This window comes from Thamnophis elegans, chromosome 1 (assembly GCF_009769535.1).
Source record: "Thamnophis elegans isolate rThaEle1 chromosome 1, rThaEle1.pri, whole genome shotgun sequence".
Lineage (NCBI taxonomy): Eukaryota > Metazoa > Chordata > Lepidosauria > Squamata > Colubridae > Thamnophis > Thamnophis elegans.
The window spans coordinates 51155215-51173265 of NC_045541.1; the positions used below are offsets into that span (position 1 = coordinate 51155215).

At 45.3% G+C, this 18051-nt stretch overlaps 1 protein-coding gene across 1 annotated transcript; it reads left to right on the top strand.

Annotated features, from left to right (window-relative positions):
• The first annotated feature begins 11 nt into the window (after positions 1-11).
• On the top strand, positions 12-17636 carry DTX3L (deltex E3 ubiquitin ligase 3L). The gene is made up of 5 exons (XM_032215726.1): positions 12-286; positions 3310-3551; positions 4173-6041; positions 8803-9020; positions 16503-17636. The coding sequence occupies exons 1-5, from the start codon at positions 91-93 to the stop codon at positions 16570-16572; spliced, it is 2595 nt and encodes an 864-aa protein (XP_032071617.1). The 5' UTR covers positions 12-90; the 3' UTR covers positions 16573-17636.
• Positions 17637-18051: the final 415 nt, after the last annotated feature.

Below are 18051 nucleotides of genomic sequence, written 5' to 3' on the forward strand. Positions count from 1 at the left end.
CGCCGTGCAAAGGAGGGAGGAGTCGCTCTCGGCTTGCTTGCGAAAGAAACGAAAGCGAAAGCTTCCTTTAAGCGGGTGGGGAGGGGGAAGATGGCCGTGGCTATGGCGGGCTCCGTTACTACGCTGTTTGTCCAGGTTTTCACTCCCAACCCCTTCGCAGACAAACTGGAGGCCAAGTTGGAGATTTATTTCCAGTCCCCGAGGAAATCGGGCGGCGGCGAATGCAACGTGAAAGTACGAGACCTCGAACGGGGCATCTATTCGGTGCGGTTCTGCTCGGAAGAAGGTATCCTGCGGAGCGAGAAAGGAGCGGCCCGGGGGGCGTTCAGTAGGGGGATTTTTGACCTATTGTAGCTAGGGCGATAAATTTCACGGTAGTTTGGGAAGGATAAGCTCCATTAGGACTTAATTATAATAATTATAATATAATAATTAACAATAGTTTAATTATAATATAATAAATAACAAACCAATAATGATGTTACTCCGGGAAAAGCTGGTTTTCCCAATGCACGCATGATCGTCAGAAGTCTAATAAATAACTTTGCTGCTGGGATATTAGATTAGATTCCTTGCTAGATTGTTTGGAGTCTGTTAAAAAGCCCTGGAATGTTTTCAACTTTTCGGGAAGAATATTGGCAAAGAGTTGAGTTTACCCCGAAACCAACCAACCTACCTACCTACCTACCTACCTACCTACCTACCTACCTACCTACCTACCTACCTACCTTCCTTCCTTCCTTCCTTTCTTTCTTTCTTTCTTTCTTTCTTTCTTTCTTTCTCAAGAGTCGTTTTTGTTTTCCTTTAATGGGAATCGGCAACCAGCTGTGTGAGAAATAGGGCTGGGGGAGAGAGGGAGGGACATTTTTTTTTTCAAATTGCAAACTGATCTCGGGATAGAAATTATGCCCGTTTTTTGAAATTCGACCGAGAGGCTTCGCAGACTCCCAGCTCTGGATTTTATAATGAAGCATTTTAGGGCAACGAAAATTTTCTCCCTTCCCTGGGGGGAAGCGGGGAGAGGGGGAGAAAGACAGCTGATACAAGTCACTGATATTTGCCCAGTATTGATTGTGGTGACACACCTTAATTTGTGATTGAAATAATCCACACTACTGGCTAGCCAGAACATACTGAGATATAAGCTTCTAGTTAAATCATGATGTAGAAGTGTGCTGCGCATTCAGAGCCAAAATATCAAAAGCATTCGAAGGCATAGAAAGAGCAAGCCCGGTTTTAAATTGTGTGATAATCACATAATTTAATCACACAAATAACCACACTGTGATTGTTTCCAGTACAAAACATTTACGATCAAGTTCAGGGATCTTCTGAGACATCTCCCTGCACCTAGAGCCAGCGTACTTGCCTTACATTGGAGTTGGGGTTAGGACAGGGGTGAAATTCAGCAGGTTCTGTAGAATCTGTAGTGGAACTTTTGGGTAGTTCAGAGAACTGGCAAATACCACCTCTGGCTGGCCCCAGAGAGGGGTGGGAATGCAGATTTTGCAATATTCTTCCTCTGGAGTGGGGAGGGAATGGATTTTGCAGTATCCTTCCCCTGCCACGTCCACAGAACTGGATTTTAAAAAAATTGAATTTCACCATTGGGTTAGGATTAGAGATTGCAGCTCCCCGAATTCCCATGAAAAAACTTCTGTCAAGGAGGTAGTAATTTGCTTTTGTATTATTATGGAGTGGATGATTTTAATCATCTGCTTTCTGATATGATAAGACTATCATTTGAGAAAGTGTTTTTACACTTTACAAAGTGTTTTTGTGAGAGAAACATTCCTAGGAGCTTTAACAAGCCACATCCTCTGAAATAGCAGCACAGCTGCTTCAAAGACTTTCTCCAGGAATTTGTACAGGTGTATTCATGCATTGTGTCTCACTTAATGGCAGCCCCATCTGAAACATGTGTTCCTGAATACCTAGATACAGGTAGACAGCAGGGATGACCTTCAAAGCAACTGCATTAACTTTGAAAGTACATGGCTACTAGGAGGAGGAATTAATTGCGTGAGCCAGTGTGTTTTGCAAAGTCACACTTCCATGTGTTTTCCAGAGATTACAGACTTGAGGAACTTCTTTCTTAGAAGAAATTTCTGAATAAGAAACTAGCCATATTTTTTCAACTGTGGCAACTTCCAAAGATTTGGATGTCAACTCCCAAACTTCTCAAAAATGGCCCTGCTGCCTGAGGAACTTTGGGCAGCCACTCTGGATGCTGCTAAATTGAGCGAGGTCCCAAAAAATTAAAAAAAAAAACATTTGAAGGAGATTGTAGATGCTGATCACCAATCAAGCTTAAACTACCTTATTTCTCCCCCCCCTCCCAATAATGCAAATGGAAACAAATTCCATTATTATAATTACGTAATTATAATGTGTATAATTATAATTGTATTAAGAATTTCTAAGATTCTTGGATTAGATTGAGACTTACAACATGGTAGGAATCACAAAAACTTTTATGTGATGTTGCCTTATGCTTGCTGCAAATTTTAACATACATTTATTCAGGGAGAAAGTTGCTTGCATTTTCATGCTAGTCATGGAGAATGAGAAAACTATGGAAAGCAACTAATTTCCCAATGACTAGTAATAAGCCCATCATCCAAGTGCATTTATGGTGAAGAAGTTGGAATAATCAGCCAAGCTCCTCTCCAAATGCATGGACTTCTCAAATGGTTGCTGCTGAAAATTCTGGGTCTTGAAGTGGAGAATCATCAGCTCAGGGACGGTTGTAGTGGTCTATTTATCTTCTGCCTCCATAAACATTTCCTGTAGTGTCATAGAGGCCAGGACTTATTCCATGGGGGCCCTGAAATCAAGAAGTGCATCAGGAAGGAGAGAACAATCTTCTCTGTTTTTATCACAAAATTTCAAAAGTGGGCTTATAGGAAATTCCAGGCCAAATTGTTATATACATGATTCCATTACCAAGATAAGTTGAGTTTCACCTTGTATAGGTTTCTAAACCTGTCCTCAATATGAATTATGTAGGACATCATTTCAGCATTTCTGGAGCCTGAGGGGCAAGCAGTATGCTTTAGACATGCAAGTTAGATTTCTATAATTTCTATATTTCTATAACATTTCTATAAATTGTATCTCTGTGATTGAGTTGATACAATATGCTCATACCAAGGGAACAATTTATTATTGTTGGTTTAGATTTCTAAGCTGTCCATCTCCCTCAAAGAGAGGCTTTGTGTGATGTGTACATCCTATCATGGTGCAAGAATTAAAAATATAAGCCAAGACAAATATGTATTTTAATCATTCTATTTTTTTTTCTTAAAGTGAAGAAGCGTGTGAAGGCCCATCGTGAACATACTATAGAAGTTGGGGGAAGAACTTTGGAGATAAGAATTTTGTCGGATTCGGAGTTGGCGGTGGTTGATGCTGCAGAAACAATGTTTACAAAAAATGCAATAGGCTCACTTTCAACTTCACTTTCTTCAAACGTTTTGCCCCTTCAGAATAATTCTAAAAACAAGCATGAGGGAAGCTATGCGGCTGGTTATGAAAGTGGTAGAAAAAAGGTAAGTTTCTACTTAACTTAGAATCCTTATGTTAGCTCCCAACTGTCTCCACATTGCATGTGACCATAGAAAATTCTGGATCTTCAATGTTGTGAGACCATTATATGTTCTATAAATTAATTTTACATAATAATGACACTTCCATCCTACCAATTAGCAAAATCAAGCCCCAGAGGTGTTATTTGTTCGATATTATTATTTAGTACAAGTGTGTGCATACATATGCACATCTATATGTTTATACATGTTCATAGAAGATCATACAGATGAACAAAAAAGTTTTAAGAAATTCAAAATACCAAAAAAGTTTGTAAGCTTTTTTAAAAATAGTTTTAATAAAAACTATTAAGTTTCTGACCTTTTTATATATCTGCTAATTTGCAATATTTACAAACATCTAGGCCTCTTTAAAAGCCAAAGTGTAAGAGAATATATTTGCCATGCTGGAAAACCTTGTTTTTTAGAAGGAATAGACTGATACCAGAAAATGAGTAACGTAGGAAGGCGCTGTCTCACTATGAAATTCTTCACTGTAGAAAATGAACCATTATGTTAAATCTCGTGTATCATTTTTATTGTACTGGCTCACATTTCTTGTGTACTCCTCCTCTCTATTTTTAGATATTTCTTGAGGCTTCTGCCACCTTGAATACTGGCTTGCTCACTAAAGAGCAGAGAAATCAGGTGATCCCTTTATATCCCACCTTACACATAGACAAAGCGTCAAGTCATCTTGGTATTGAAAAGGTGGTGGGACCCTATGAGGATATTGAAAAGTTACACTGTCATTTTGAGAATCTCCTTAGAGACCATCGTGACAGTAATTTTTTGCAACCTAAAAAGCAGGAGAACTGTGTTGAAGGAAGGGAAGATCACAACAGAAGATACAGGAGTGATTTGGAAGATCTGGCCAAGATGGAAGTTCCTTCAGGTATCTTTGAATATTTTGGACAAGCCTACAAGGAAGAAATTAAAAAAACTGAGGAGGCGTTCAATGTAAAATTAGTCACAGGCAACACTGAGAATGGAATTACTTCTGTCTGGTTTTCTTCAATGGGGGTACCAAACTTTACTAAGAAAGCTCAGGAGGAGTTTGTCCTGCTTTTCCAGAAAGTAGCAGGAGATCTAAAACAGGAAACGGTGCCTTTCATTGAGAGCCATGCATGTGAGATGATAAAAAGCAAATGCAAACACACTATTATTATAAAACACAAGGACACAGCTGTTCTTCAAGGCCCTACAAAGGAAGTTTTAGACGCAAAGGCATGGTTGGACGAAATGACAGCAAAGAACCAGAATAAAAAAAAGGATCCCCACGTACAGCCACCTGGCTTTGAAGTTGATGCTGCTGTATTTGCATTTCTCAGACCAAAGTTAAACCAGACAATTGAATTCATAAACAACCAGTATTGTACTAAAATGGAGGAGAAACATTGCGACAACGACCACTTAACACGCATCATTTTTATGCCCCAGAAGTATGCACCTTTAGATCAATCTTCACAAGCTTCTGAGGGTTTTCAGTATGAATACCTGATGTATTTAGAAAGTCCACAAACAAAAAAAATTCTTTTGAAACCTCTCGAAGATTGGAAAAGAAATTGCAAGGATTTATTTACATATTTCAAACAGAAACATCCCGAAGTAGAGCTATCTCTAAAGGAAAACTACCTGTACATTTACGGTCTTCCCGGACATATATTGGTTGCTGAGAAGCACATCATGGAATTTCTAAATAAGGGAGAATTTGTAAATAGTGAAGCAACGGCCATTCCTGATTCCAGTGTTGGGGCTGCCACAGGCACCTCCTTTGGGCCAAGACATTATAAAATGCAGCAGGTTCCTTCTCAGGAGCAGCCAGCAGGGAAGGCAACGGAAGTCCAACAAGATGGATTATGTCCCATCTGCCTGAAAACAATCCACCAGAAAGAAATGCTACCTAAATGCAAGCATGAATTTTGTGCACCATGCATACAAATGGCAATGACTTACAGAAAGATCTGCCCTGTGTGCAGTGTTGCCTATTGGGATATAAAAGGAAATCATCCCACAGAGGAAACACAGGTGGTCATGAAGTCCCTGAATAGTGAGGAATTTGTAGCTGCAAATAGTAAAGCAGCCGCAATTCCTGATTCCAGTCTTGGGGCTGCCACAGGCACCGCCTTTAAAATGCATCAGGTTCCTTCTCAGAAGCCGCCAGTAGGGAAGGCAACGGAGGTCCAACCAGAGGAGTGCTGTCCCATCTGCCTGAATACAATCCACCAGAAAGAAGTGCTACCCAAATGCAAGCATGCGTTCTGTGCAGCCTGCTTGGGAAGAGCAATGAATTACAAACCGGTCTGCCCTGTGTGCAATGTTGTCTATGGGAATATAAAAGGAAATCAGCCCCCAGGGAAAATAGATATCTTCAAAACTAGAAGCTCCTTGCCTGGTCATAAGGATTCTGGAACCATCGTTATTACTTACAATATATTTGACGGCATTCAGACAGTAAGTTGGAGTAACAGTAAGATGTTTCTGTGCCATAATTAGTTGCCCTCTTGTATTTTAGTTTTGTTTTTTTTAAAGATACTTAATTCCAAGGAAATAATGTAATACCAATTCAGTTGGGTCTGTAAAAGCAAGAGATTTAGAAATCTGTTAAAAGTCTTCTAAACATCCATGCAGAGGCTAGAATGGAGTGCATACAGACCTGCCATTATGTTCTCTCAAGAGTTGAAGATGCACCAATAGTGATGGTGCATCCATGGCCAAATATTCTGAACCATGATTATCATAGGAAAGTGGTAAATGGTGCAAATGGTGGATGGGGCTTAATTTCTCTTCCTGCGCTCGTTTCCCAATTCAGATTGCCCACCTCTTCCCTTATCCATTCACCCCACTTCTCCTAATAGCCTGCCTTTTGTACCAAAGATCTTTCTTTTTTTTATGGGAGGGATGTCTTCAGACTTGGATAGGAGTGAAAGACTGGTTGCAACCACCCCACCATATTTGCTTAAAATGGCAACGTCTATGTGGGTCCCAGGTACTTTATCGGGTTCTGTTAGAGGCTGGGTTTTCTATTTTTTGGCAGGCGAGCTTCTTTCTTATTTTGAATTAAAATAAATGTGACAGAAAGAAAGCCAGGAGCCTGATGAGAATATTAAGCGATACTTTTCTGGCACTAGTGTCCTGGGTGCCATGTTGGGGACACAGGTTTATTGGTAGAAAACATCAGCGCATGGTGGCGCAGTGGTTAGAATGCAATATTGCACATTAACTTTACCCACAGCCTAGAGTTAGATCCTGACCGGCTCAAGGTTGACTCAGCCTTCCATCATTCCAAGTTCCGTAAAATGAGCCAGATTGACGGAAGCAATATGCTGACATTTGTAAACCGCCCAAAGAGTGCTGTAAAGCACTATGGGCAGTATGTAGGTCTAAGTGCTATTGCTGTTTTCATAAGAAATCTTTGGAAGATTTATAGAAATCTTCAGTGAATTAGAACCCAGATCTTTTTCTATGTCATGTTGAGAAGTTATCTTTGTGGATCTTCAGGGATGGTCACAAGAGCTACTATAGAAATTGGTAAATAAAACAAAGAGCTTAACGTAGGTGAGGTTGAACACCATTATGTTTTTTTTTCATATCTTCAATTCCTCAATGGAAGCTTCCTGACCATCCAGAAAGTTCTTAGCATGATCAGTTGGTTCAAAAAGAAAACAGACCGGGGGGGAGGGGAGTGGAAGGGAGGAAGTGCATTTTTACCTCTGCAGTAGACGGAGAATTTGCTTGAGATGGAAGCTAAGAAAAAGTGATCTATCAGTTTATGTCATAAATGAGGGACCTTCCCAGAAACACTATAGCTGAGAAAGCCCTGTTTTGTAATTTGGTAAGTATGGTTATATAGCTGGATCTGAAGCAGAAAAGATACTTTGGAAGGGTGGTGGTGGTAGCATGTTGCACATCTTGGCTCCTCCTTAAGGAAGCTGTCTTTTCTTAAATCAATGGTGTGAACTATTTGAGCTCAGAGTGTCAAAACTTTGGGAAATGTCAAACTTGATTCTGTTGGTATGGCACCTCCTCCCCACCCCTGGAACAAAAGAGAGTGGTCTAGATGGTCACTGAACAGCAGCACATGAGAATAGCACTGAGGGTAGGTCTGAAAAGAGGCCTGGACTTCAACTTCAGTCCTAGTGTCACCGCTGGTACTCAAAAAATTCACCTCACACTGTTCTCTAAAGTCTTGGGGAATGATGCAGTTCCCCTGTGCTCCCCAGGATCTGCCATGCACTATTCAGGCAATGTCCTTTTCTGTTGAGAGAACCCTATGAACTACCTGAGGCTGCTCTGGGTCACACAACACCCTTAAAGTGGTTTCAGAGAATGCTCTTCCATGGCCTCTACACCTCAGTGGAAGCTTGGTCTCTTCTCGGGTAATTTTGGGAGGCTCTGAGGCCACACAACAGCATGGCCCTCATTCTTGAGTTCTGCAAGGTCTGGAGGCTGCTTGAGAACACACCCCTTTGTCACACGGCCTTCATAGCCTTCAAGAATCACATGAGAACAAGGCACGACTTTGAGAATTAACAATGAGTACCAAGGTACAGTGGTACAATACTCCGTTAATTGGTTCCAGGAGACACAATGAGTATAAAAAATGAGTACCAAACGGATTTTTCTCATAAGAAATAATGTAGTGAGTCACAAGACAGCTGACATTGATAAGTTTAAGCTTCTGCATTGAGTGCCAAACAAATGATGAGTACCAGGATGAAATTTTCACATCAAAATGCATTGAGTGCCAAATTTGATGAGTTTCAAAGCAATTGAGTAAGTAGCAAGGTACCACTATAGTTGTTGTCAGGGGCTAGTGAATGTTGACATGTTCCCCCAAGATGTCATGGCATGTTACCTTTGACATGCATTTCATAGATTCAATATTACTGTCCTAGGTTCACAGAAAGCTTTCAGCTCCAGAAAGATTTGTTCAATTCAAGAAGAGGATGACGGCATGCACCAAGATTATGGTGCCTCCTTACTATTTATATAACGCAAGCACAGGGGTTCCCAGGGTTGCAGTTCTACCCTTTCATTGGCCGGGAGAGCTATTGCTTTTTTAAGAGAGTGGTAACAGTGCAACAGATAACCCCTGTCCCTTCTGCTGCATCTTTTCAACTTCAGATCAGAATAGCTACACAACGGTTAGCCTCTTGCAATGAAATCTGAAACAAGCTGAGTATGTTAATATTTCTGACTCTTTCCAAACCAGGAAAGGCATCCTCACCCAGGGAAACATTTTCATGGAACGGTGCGCACAGCATACTTGCCTGACAACAAAGAAGGAAGAGAAATTCTGAAATTGCTGCAACGGGCCTTTGACCAAGGTTTGATTTTCACAGTAGGCCAGTCGCGAACAACTGGTGTGGATGACGTGGTTACTTGGAATGACATTCATCACAAAACTAGTACTCACGGAGGCGAAAAATAGTAAGTTTAAAAAAAAAATCAGATAAAGAATAATAGATTTCACCTGATATAATTTTGCATGCAATTTTGATTATTCTGGAACTCGTCAAGTGTTGATAAAATCCATGTCACCACTAAGCCGAGTGAAGCAAACATACCTTGGTTTTCATCACAAAAGAGATATTTTCTTGTCAGCAAAATAGTATAAAACAATAGTTTTCCATTGGGTGGCTTTTAGGTATATGGGATTACAGTGCCCATGTTCTGGGAACATGAGATTGTCAATCCAACGTATGCTAGGAATGGTTCAGTGGTGGAATTCAAACATTTTTACTACCGGCTCTGTAGGCGTGGCAAGGGAAGGATACTGTAAAACCTCCATTCCCTCCCCACTCCAGGGGAAGGTTAGTGCAAAATCTCCATTTCCTCCCAATCAGCTGTGACACAGGCAGAGAATAGATGGGGGCGGAGCCAGTTAGAGGTGGTATTTACCGGTTCTCTGAACTACTCAAAATTTCCACTGCCGGTTCTCCAGAACTGGTCAGAACCTGCTGAATGGAACGGTTGATCTAAAACGGGGGTTTCCAAATGTGGAGACTTTTTAAGACTTATGGACTTCAACTCCCAGAATTTCTCAGCCTCTGTCCTAAGGAGACTGATCTAATAACTTGTGGCAATCAGTCTTCCCATTCAATCTTAGCAGGAATATCTTTTAATTACTCACTGGTTTTCTCCCCTCCCCCTTTAAAATATTCCAAATATGTTTTGAATGGGCTGGGGTGGGTTTTGATGAAGACCAGGGAATTATCTTCCTCAGAACAAATCCTCTTTTCCTATCCCACATTGTCTGGAGGGCAGTGGGGGAAATCTGGGAATGAGAAATGCATGTAGGCAAAAGGCCTGGAAGAAGATGGGGGTACTTTCCTTCCATGGATTTTCTTAACCTTCCTTAAAATCCAAGCTCCCTATGGGTGCTTCAGCCAATATTGGGCTGGGCTAGAGGAAGAAAATGTGCTACATTGAAAATGTGGTATTGCAGAGAGTAGGAGTGCTGGATTTTACAAAAGAGGATCCCAGAATCCAAGCTTCTCTCTTTAAAGCTATCTTCATTGGGATGGAATCTGTTTTAAATTATAGATTAAAAAAACAATCTTAAAGCAATAATTGAAGTCCACCAGGTACACTTTATAAAGTGAGTGTCTTAAGTAGTTATAATGGTAAATTATTTTCAGTAGAAACACTGAACCTGGTTGTTTTCTTGCAAACACCTGCAAGAAAACAACTAAACAGTGCAAGAAAATAACTAACCTCAGCATCAAGAACCCCACATTCTCCTGTGTGCTGCTCCGGGAATCCAATCATGGGTTAACTTAGCCCTCTAGCCTTGAGACTGAGTATGCAAATTTCAAAGTCACGCCTCCTCTGACTGGACTTCCGTTTCCATTCAGTTTCTCTTACTCAGTCCAAGCCTACAGACTTATTTCAATTCTCTCTTGACTAATTGATAATTTCTCAGGATTAATACTGGATTTCCTTGGTTTTTCATTGTGGATTTCTTGCTGGTTGGAGGTAAAGCGGCAGTTTTCTGCCAGCCGATTCCTCTCTCACTACTCCCTTTGCAGGGATATCGGATTACTGCAGCTGGAGCGTGGGGCGATCTTGCCGTTCCCAAACGGCTTCTCTGCCTGTCCTCCCTTTAAGTTCGGCGCGCAGGGAAGCTGAGTCTCTCCAGCACCGCCTTCCCACACCGGATAGCACCCGCCTACGGGCGCGGTCAGATCCGAAGCTGTGGCTTATCGGGGCTGTTCCTCTCCTCCCCCCTGCCTCCCTCCCTTCTGCCCTCGCTGGAGCGGCTGCCGGAGGATTGCATGGATAGGCTGTTTGGGATTTCTCCCTGCCGTTTCTTTTAAATTTCGCGCCTTTGATGCCGGCTGCCTTATTTGGAAGCAACTTCACGCATGCGTGATAATGTCTGGGGATGAGAAGGCAGAATTTATTCGCGCGCTTGAGTCTGCGCACTGCTTTCGTCCCTCCCTTTTCCCTCACTCGAGATTGCTGACTCAGGAAGGAGGTCGCTTCTCTCTTTGTCTCTGCTTCCACGTGGCGTTCTTGGCGAGTGCTTTGCAATTGCATTCCTTTGTTTCGCTGATTGAGCTCTTTCAAATTCATACTATGGCTGATCAATCGGTAGTGCAAGGTACTGTCGGGCCAGTTTCTGAGCCCCGTTCCCCTGGCGAGGGGGGGGATAACCCTGGGCCTAGCAAGGCCACGACCAGGGCTTCCAGTAGCAGGCCTCGAGCCTCATCTACTGTTCGGGATAAGTCGCACAAGCGCAAAGATAAGGCCAAGGCTCCCCCCAAGGCATCTGGGGCTCCCATTTGTTCCCCTCCGGTTCTGATTCAGCAGCCTGTTTCTCTGGTGCGAGTCGTTGAGCAGGGTTGGTCCCCTGATATTCAGCTTCCCCAGGCCCCTCTTCCTGAGGTAGGGGTTTTCGGGCCTCAATCTCCCCCAATTATTTCTGAGGCTAGTGGGGCTTCTCTTCATTCGCCTCCACGCGCTGGGCCTTCTGCCACATTCACCCCCACAGCTGCAGGCCTCAGGCCTCTGGAGGGCCAGGATTTGGGCCTTCCTGCTTATTTTTACAGCATGATCTCAGAGGCTATTTCCAGAGGGGTGGATGCGGAATTAATGCGTAGATCCCAGGCCTCCAGGCCTACTATGGCCTACTCGGGCCTAGCTCCTCAGGCACTGCAAGGGGATTCTTCCATCCTGCAAACGGATCCTCCTTCCCCTTTCCCCTCTGTGTTTAGTGCACAATCTCCTTTAGTGGAGGAAGGTGAAATCCCGGATAGGGATTTTTCTGGTGATGAGGGCCTACCTATGGATCAGCCTACTGCCCCTGGGCTCTTCAGGCACACTCTTTTCAAGTCTCTGCTGTATAAGGCCAAGACTACCGCCCACATGGGGGAGGCGGTTTCTGGAGAAAGTGCTGCTGTGGGCCTGGATGCCACCGAGCGGCTCTTTGCTGAGCAGGTGGCCTTACAGGATTTTATCCCATCTCCCAAGCTTTTTCTTGATTTAATCCAGAAGCAGTGGGATGAGCCGACCGCAGTTAAGCCTCCAGGGTCTGGAGATAGGAAACTTTACACATCTTCCCCAGAGTTGGAGGCACTCCTCCAGTTTCCCACGGTGGATGCTCCCATTGCTGCTCTTGCTTCACCGGCGTTAATTCCTTCTGAAATTTCAGAAGGTCTGAAGGCCGAGGACCGCAAGGCCGAATCGGTCATTCGTAAAACTCATCAGGCAGCGGCGTGGGCCTTACGTTCCGCTACTGCAGCTTCCTTCTTTAATAGGACTTCCTTAGTTTGGCTGAGACAACTACAGGAAAGGCTGGACCCGGAGGAACTGCGCCTCCATCAGGATGTCACCAAGCTGATAGCGGCCTTAGAGTATTCTGCAGATGCCACCCTTAGCGCGGCAAAATTTGCATCCCGAGCCGTGGTTTCCAATGTGGCCTCTCGCCGCTTGCTCTGGCTCCGCCACTGGCAAGCTGATGTCAAATCTAAGTGGCGCCTAGCATCCACGCCCTTCAAGGGCGGGGCCTTGTTTGGTGCAGTGCTGGATCCCATTCTCATTGAGACTCGGGACAAACGCAAGGTGCTTCCCTCCACCAGCGCCCGTGTACTTAGGAGGCCACAGCCTTATAGTAGGCGGCAGCCCTTTCGGTCTGGGGACTCGGGGTTTACTTCCGCCCCCTATGTCCCCAACTACACCAGGGGGTTCTCCCAGGCACAGGACCGTGGCCAGGACCGAGCTGGGGCCAGAGACAGGGGGCGCCAGCAGGGTCAGGCGCAGAGTAGACGGTCCTCCCGAGAAGCGGGCAACCGTTCCTTTCGTAGATACCGCTGACTCGCAGGAGGTAGGGGCCATAGGAGGACGTCTCTTGGCCTTCGCCCACCAATGGGCGGAGCTCACATCAGACGCCTGGGCCCTTCAAGTGGTGAGCTTGGGTCTCACTCTAGAATTTCTATCCATCCCCCCGAGGAGGTTCATCAGGTGCCCTGTGCCCAGGTGCCCGTCGAAACGGCGCCTTATGGACGCCGAGATATTCCATCTTCTCACCATCAGGGCCATAGAACAGGTACCCAAGGGGCAGGAAGGCCTAGGGTTTTATTCCATCTTGTTCCTGGTACCAAAGAACTCCGGGGGATGGAGGGCAATCCTAGATTTGAAACAGCTCAATCAGCATATCAAATACCAAAAATTCAAAATGCAGTCTCTAAAGAGCATATTGGCTTCCATCCGCCAAGGCGACATGATGACTTCCATAGACATCAAAGAAGCGAACCTCCATGTGCCCATTCATCCGGCACATCGGAAGTTCCTGCGGTTTCACTTCAACGGCCGCCATTATCAATACCGGGCCTTGCCATTCGGCCTCTCCTCGGCCCCGCGCACGTTCACCAAACTTCTGGCAGTGTTGGCAGCTTCCCTTCGCTCAATTCCAATACGCATCAATTGTTATTTAGACGACGTGTTGGTGTTGTCGCCTTCTCGAGATCAGGCTCTCCGAGACCTACAGGTCACGATGGACTCATTGCGAAACCATGGGTTTGTCCTCAACCTGCCCAAGAGCCATCTGCGTCCAACCACGTCCCTCCTTCATCTGGGAACCACCATCAACTCGATGTCGTGCGAGGTTTTCCTGTCCCCGGAAAGGAGGCAGAGCATATACCATCTGGCGCATCATGTGCTATCTCAACGGCGAGTACCACTGCTGTCGCTGTCCAAACTGCTAGGAAAGATGATCTCCTGCATCGGCGTGGTGCCCTGGGCCAGGTTCCATGCGCGCCCTCTCCAGTGGTTTCTGCTGCCCTTCCAGAGAGCGCATACCAGTCATTCCCACATCAAGGTGAGCTTCCGGGCAAGGCCAGGTGGTCCCTGCATTGGTGGATGTCGTCCAGGCTCCTCCGGGGATGTCCATTCAAGGAGCCGGACCGCGTTCAAGTTACAACGGACGCCAGTTTATTTGGATGGGGGGCCCATGCCCTGGACAGAGTGGCCCAAGGTCGCTGGTCAGATCAGGAGCTGACGAACAGCATAAACTGGCTGGAGTTGCGGGCCATCCGTCTAGCTCTCCTGGAGTTTCGGGACATTGTATCTCATTGCCATGTGTTAATTTTGACCGACAATGTGGCCTCCAAGGCCCACATCAACCGCCAAGGGGGAACACAGTCCAGAGCTCTGATGCTGGAAGCGGAAAGGTTGTTCCATTGGGCGGAGCCCAGACTCTCATCGATTCGGACGGAGCACATCTCGGGCGAAGCCAACACTCAGGCGGACTGGCTGAGCAGAGCGACTGTGGATCAGGGGGAGTGGCAGCTCCACCCCATTCTCTTCCAGGAACTCTCTCGCCGCTTCGGCCTACCCGAGGTGGATCTGTTTGCTCACCCGCACAACGCGCAGCTTCCCCGGTTTTACTCCCGATACCAGACTCCGGGGGCGGAGGGAGTAGACGCTCTACGCAGTCGGTGGCCGGCCGGCCTTCTTTATGCCTTTCCTCCTCTCCCGATCCTTCCGTCGGTCATTCAGAAGATCTTGGCGGAACAGGCAGAAGTACTGCTGGTCGCTCCGATGTGGCCCAGACGTCCCTGGTACGCAGACCTCGTCCATCTGTCCGTTTCGCGTCCTTGGAGGATTCTGGACGACCGGATTCAGCTCAACCAAGGGGCTCTCCTGCACCCGAGCCCTCAGCTGTTGCAGTTAGCCGTGTGGCACGTGAGCGGGCGATGCTAGCGGCCCTTCACTATTCGGATGAAGTCATTTCTACCATTCAAGCGGCCCGTCGCCCGTCAACTACCCGTATTTACGAGGCTACCTGGCAGGCCTTCTGTCGGTGGTGCCGGCGCACCGGGGTCGATCCCATCAAGGCCTCGGTGCCCCAAGTTCTGAATTTCTTGCAGTCCGGCCTCAACAAAGGGTTGGCGCCAAACACGCTTCGCCGTCAGGTCACAGCCTTGTCGACGGTGGTCGGGGGTGGCCAAGGCCGCTCCTTATCTCAGCACTCGCGGGTTCGGACCTTCCTTAAGGGTGCTTCCAACTTACGACCGCCGACGGTACACCGTTATCCCACGTGGGATTTGACCTTGGTTCTCAGGGCCCTAACAGCTGCCCCCTTTGAACCTCTCCATTCCATCAGCCTCCGATTATTGAGGCTCAAGACAGCTTTTCTGGTGGCCATAACATCGGCCAGGAGGGTGTCAGAGCTAGCAGCCCTTTCTGTTCGTGCGGATCTTTGCATCTTCCACCCGAACAAGGTGGTGCTTCGTTTGGATCCGACCTTTCTTCCAAAGATAAACTCGTTGTTTCACAGGACTCAGGAACTTGTCCTGCCGGACTTTTGTCCTCACCCGTCTCATCCGCAGGAACGCCAGTGGCACCATCTGGATGTTCGCAGGGCTCTTCGTCGCTATGTGAAACGCACTGCGTCGTTCCGACGATCAGAGGCTCTGTTCGTCTCCTTCCAGCCGTCTTCAATGGAACAGAAGGTGTCCTCCCACACCATCGGCCGATGGTTGAAAGCTTGCATTGCGTTGGCGTATGACACCCACTCCAGACCGGTTCCAAGGCGGATCACTCCTCATTCCACCAGGAGTGCGGCCACCACAGCGGCCTGGGCGACGCAAGCGTCTGTAGAAGAGATTTGCAGGGCGGCCACCTGGGCGTCGCCCTCACCCTTTATTCACCACTACAAGATTGATGTCTTTGCCTCGGCTGAGGCGTCCTTTGGGCGGAGAGTGTTGCAAAGGGTCCTTCCGTCTGCGGAGGAGCCTGACCAGCCTAGCTCCCGCCCTGGGACTTAATTGCTTTGGCATATCCCATGATTGGATTCCCGGAGCAGCACACAGGAGAATGACCGTTGTCTTACCTGAACGGTCCTTCTATGGGTGCTGCGAAGGGAATCCAAACCCGCCCGCAGTTTCGGCTGGTCAGGGCTCCATTTTGATCGTGACTCTGTGACTTTCTTATTCTGACTGGACTCGACTAGGTAGTGCCGGATGGCCTGCGGCTTGATTGACAATTGACATATTGTTCCTTCGGTGGACTTCGTACGAGAACTGAATGGAAACGGAAGTCCAGTCAGAGGAGGCGTGACTTTGAAATTTGCATACTCAGTCTCAAGGCTAGAGGGCTAAGTTAACCCATGATTGGATTCCCTTCGCAGCACCCATAGAAGGACCGTTCAGGTAAGACAACGGTCAATTCAACCCTGAGCTACCAATTTTCTCTTCTATTAGATCTTTGAATCAGCATTATTACGTAAATTCCTTACTCATACATCAGGGAGATTATTTTTTTCTCAAGTATAATTTAAATTGTTAAATTAGTTTATGTATTTGCAAATCATTTTTAAAATAATTCAATTCTGCAATGGATAGTATTAAACATCTGTATTTAGTGTTTCCTTGATTTAAACAAATCTCTTTCTTATCTCCTTTCTAGTTTTGGTTACCCTGATCCTAATTACCTGAAACGTGTTAGAGAAGAGCTGAAGGCAAAAGGAATTGAATGAGTATTTTAGTTTCCGTGAGCAGTCCAGAATTTCTAGCTTGTCCTCATTTATATCATTTTAATTTAGTAAAGGAGGATTAATTAAAAAAAAAACTTTGGCAGTATTTTTGCCTTCTAGAATTTCAGAACAATTGTTAAATTAATGATGTTGTATTTAGAATTATAGATGCAAGTCAAAAGAATTGTTACTTTGATCAAAACTGCAATCCAAAAATATTACATAGAAGCAAACTCCATTAATGTCTTCATTGCAATTGTGTTAATATCAAGCCTAGATATTACTATATGCGTGAATTAGCCTCTATGATTACATTTGATATCGTTTTGAATTTCAGCTTATAATTTCCTTTTTTAAGTCTGCTGTCAGTGCTCTTACCATGTTGTGAATCTTCAAAATTAAGAGAGCTGTTGTGTAGTCTTACATTTTAGCAGACTGGATTACGATAGAGTACCTATAATATGGTAAAATATTAAAACAGGATGGTGGCTGAAGAGCTTGGCATTATTAGTGCCCTGCCTCTCTCTCCCCCCCCCCCCCCTTTAAGGAAGAGTACAGTCAGGACAGGTGAAAATCTTGCTCAATGCCTTGCTTCCCTACTTTGCAAATTTAAAGTTGCCAACTGCAGCTGCAACCAATTTTGGAGATCTCTCTCCTCTCTCTTTCCCTCCCTCACCCCCCCCCCCCTCTCTCACACACAAACGCTGAGAGAAAATAAATATTTGAATCAGAAATCATTAAAATCAATTTCATGCAAAATCACTACAGTATTTTCTAAAACTGTATTTACAGTTCTCACACATGAGCCCGTTTTTAGAGACATTAGTTAATTCAATCCCCTCCTCCTCATTTAAAGCTCTCTATTTGGAAGAAAATACTACTACTACTTTTTGTGTGTTATATTAGGCAGGCTTTTCTTTTCAGCAAATAATTACTCGAAAGCATAATCATTGATTTCCAATTTTCAGGCAATGATGTGGTATATGGCTCAATTGGTTTCAGCCAGTGTGTAGGTTTCATGGCCTATTGTGAAATATAACCAAGGAACAATAAAAATCTTAATTCTGGTTGTGTGTGGACTGATTTGTTCTAGTTCAAGAGAGACTGTTATAAACAAATCAGAATCGAAACCCTTCTTTTCTCCATGAGCAAAATATGACTTTTATTCTTACAACCATCACCCTGTGGAGAAGTTTGGATTAAGGGACATCCAGCGGCTTCGTTTTCCACTCCTGAGCTTCAGAGATAAGGGCTTCATTTGAATTTTGCGCCTGGCAGCCGATAGGCTAGCAGCTTGTGCCACAGTCAGGGCTCTCCAGAGGCAGGAAATTTCCGACCTCTTGAACGGAGAGGGGATCCTTCCGTCCAGCCAAGGTAGACTAAGGGGTTGGTGGACAGGAGTGGTGGAAGGTGAGCTAGCTGACTGAGGAGTTTGGCATCAGGCATGGAAGGCACTGTAACCTTTGCGATTTGCTCCATGGC

What these genes read in the sequence shown, in the direction of transcription:
- DTX3L (XM_032215726.1), top strand. Translation starts at nt 91, where the DNA reads ATGGCCGTGGCTATGGCGGGCTCCGTTACTACGCTGTTTGTCCAGGTT. An exon ending in ATGAAAGTGGTAGAAAAAAG is followed by an intron (nt 3,552 to 4,172) that starts GTAAGTTTCTAC and finishes CTCTATTTTTAG; the next exon opens with ATATTTCTTGAGGCTTCTGC. An exon ending in TATTTGACGGCATTCAGACA is followed by an intron (nt 6,042 to 8,802) that starts GTAAGTTGGAGT and finishes TTTCCAAACCAG; the next exon opens with GAAAGGCATCCTCACCCAGG.